The 2381-nt window shown below is 46.8% G+C and overlaps 1 protein-coding gene across 1 annotated transcript; it reads left to right on the plus strand.

Moving 5' to 3' along the window:
* The first annotated feature begins 231 nt into the window (after nt 1-231).
* On the plus strand, nt 232-2157 carry LOC138911638 (uncharacterized). Its single transcript, XM_070211022.1, has 3 exons — nt 232-370; nt 480-924; nt 2091-2157. The coding sequence occupies exons 1-3, from the start codon at nt 232-234 to the stop codon at nt 2155-2157; spliced, it is 651 nt and encodes a 216-aa protein (XP_070067123.1).
* The last annotated feature ends 224 nt before the right edge of the window (nt 2158-2381 follow it).

The raw sequence follows: 2381 nt of genomic DNA on the forward strand, positions 1-2381 counted from the left end.
ACTGCCAGCGGGAAGCGCAAAAAAGGCCCTTTCAGTAGGTTTCCTGAAAGTAGGCTGATAGGCAAATGTTTCTGATGCCTCGAGTTAGCAAGACACTGCAAAAGTTATCTAGACAGATCGAATCTGTGCCGACGATGCGGAGGTGAGAACCGTCTGGCTAAGGACTGCAAACAAGAGCCACAGTGCATGCTCGGTAAGGAAAGCTGTTTAGGAGCGCCCTGGCCACAGAAAATGAAGTGGACACAGCTGAACCTCAACCACTGCGAGGCTGCTCAGGCCCTGCTGACACAATCAATACGGGAGAGAAGTACGGACGTCGCAATAATCTGCGAGCCATACAAGCCTATCGCTGGAAGTGGCTGGGTGGCAAGTAAATGTGGAAAAGCGGCCCTTCGGTCTCTCAAATCCCCGGTCGAAGAGGTCAGAGCAGCAAACGACGGATTCGTGAGAGCAAAAATTAATGGACTCACCGTTTACAGTTGCTACAGTTGCCTCAAACTGGAAACTGCGGCAATTTCAGACCATGCTGGTAGAAATATCAGAAGACGCTCGCAATAGAGCTCCTCTCGTCATAGCCGCAGACTTTAACGCCTGGGCCGTGGAATGGGGAAGCAAGGAAACTAACGCGAGAGGGACCACCTTGCTAGATGAATTCGCGGCGCTCGACTTGGGCCTTGCAAACGACGGGCAGGAGCTTACGTACTGCAATGCCGGTAGAGGCTCTATTATAGACCTTACCCTGCTCAGCAGCTCACTTTATAGGCTAACTACATGGAAAGTCAGTAATGAATTCACATTCAGCGACCACCGAGCAGTGCTTTTCGAGATCCACGGGAGAGGACGGAGAAAACAGCAGCCCAAAACAAAAGGCCCCAAATGGATGGACAACAGCCTAGATGAGGAAACCTACACGGACTCCTTAACGTCCTGCTCAATAGACTTGGGCCACGGAGTTAGCAGACGACATGGCGCGGCAGCTCATGGGAAACATCTCGGATGCGTGCGACTTATCCATGCCCAGGAGGATGCCAAACAGAAGAGGACCACCTTGCTACTGGTGGAATGAGCAAATCAGCGACCTAAGGAAGGCCTGCCTGCGTGCTAGATGATTGACGTGATTGACGTGTTTAACTTGTGCTCCAAGATTTTTATATATTTTTGCGCTTTTATCCTGCTTTTCATTTCAAAATTTTGCATTTTTCGGTGCTTTATTTAAACAGATTTTATAAACTGTGCAAAGTGTTATCTGTTGTGCATTTTATAAAAAGCGGCGTCAGTTATTGCCTGTTTTGATTCTTTTGCTTTGGTGCTCCCCTGTGCATACACTTGTTTGTGTGTGTGTTCGGTGCATACTTTCTACTTTTTTCTATTACTTTTCGCTCCAAACAATTTGTTCGTGTACGAATAATTGTTATTGAGTGTTTACTTGCCCTATCTTGTGCACCGTTTTCGTTTTGCTCTGCTCTCTCGCAACTTGCATACGCATTTCATAATTATGTCGTGCTGTAAGAAACCGTGCACGTTCAAGCAGGCTGACGATTCTGCACTGCCGCAATTTGTTAATTGCTAGCTGTGTGAGAATATGATGCATGCTAAATGTGCACTGGGCGTGATTGCGACAAAATCGCTGATATTGCCAAGAAGGGCTGCGGTGGCTTGCGTTGGTCGTGCCCAGAATGCATTGACAAGCAAATTGATTTCTCCAGAATGTATAATTCTGTGAGAAATCAATTCTTAAAATTAAATAATTTGGCTAAGCAGCTCTCGAGTAATTTTAACTCGAGTTTCGAGCTGCTTGGCAAATATAAATTTGATCGCCGGTTGGAGCCTCAACTTTTGCAAATGCCCTCTACGTCTGTTTGGACACCTACAACTTTCTTGTCCCATCCTAGCAACTTAGAGGTATCTCCAATGTTGTCTCTATCGCCTTCTCCAAGCGACTGTTTACACCCCTGGACTAGTCCCAGTAGAGCCCGTACCTGATCCCGTCACAATTAATCAAACTGCCTCAGCCCTGTCAGCTCCTGGCCGCAAAGGTAGACCTGCGCGCAATCTTGCCCAGATTGTTATAAATCATTGTACCTCTTTAGCTCCTCCAACTCCTGTATTACCTACAGCCCCATCAGCGCCTACTTTAACGGTGGTTGCCCCTCGTAGGCAAATTTTTGTCTCGACTTTTGTCGGACACCACTTCTGAGTCATTGGCAGCCTATATGGCTAACAAATCTTCTGCTAGCGTGTCAATAACCAAAATAACCATTCAAAATAAATGTTTCACATGAAATGGTCCCAATCATTTGTGATCCCAAATTTTGGCCTCCACACATGATTGTTCACGAGTTCACCCTTCCAGTCCCTTCAATACAGGGTACCATTTCTGC

The sequence above is a fragment of the Drosophila virilis genome, unplaced genomic scaffold (genome assembly GCF_030788295.1).
Source record: "Drosophila virilis strain 15010-1051.87 unplaced genomic scaffold, Dvir_AGI_RSII-ME tig00001776, whole genome shotgun sequence".
Taxonomy (NCBI): Eukaryota; Metazoa; Arthropoda; class Insecta; order Diptera; family Drosophilidae; genus Drosophila; species Drosophila virilis.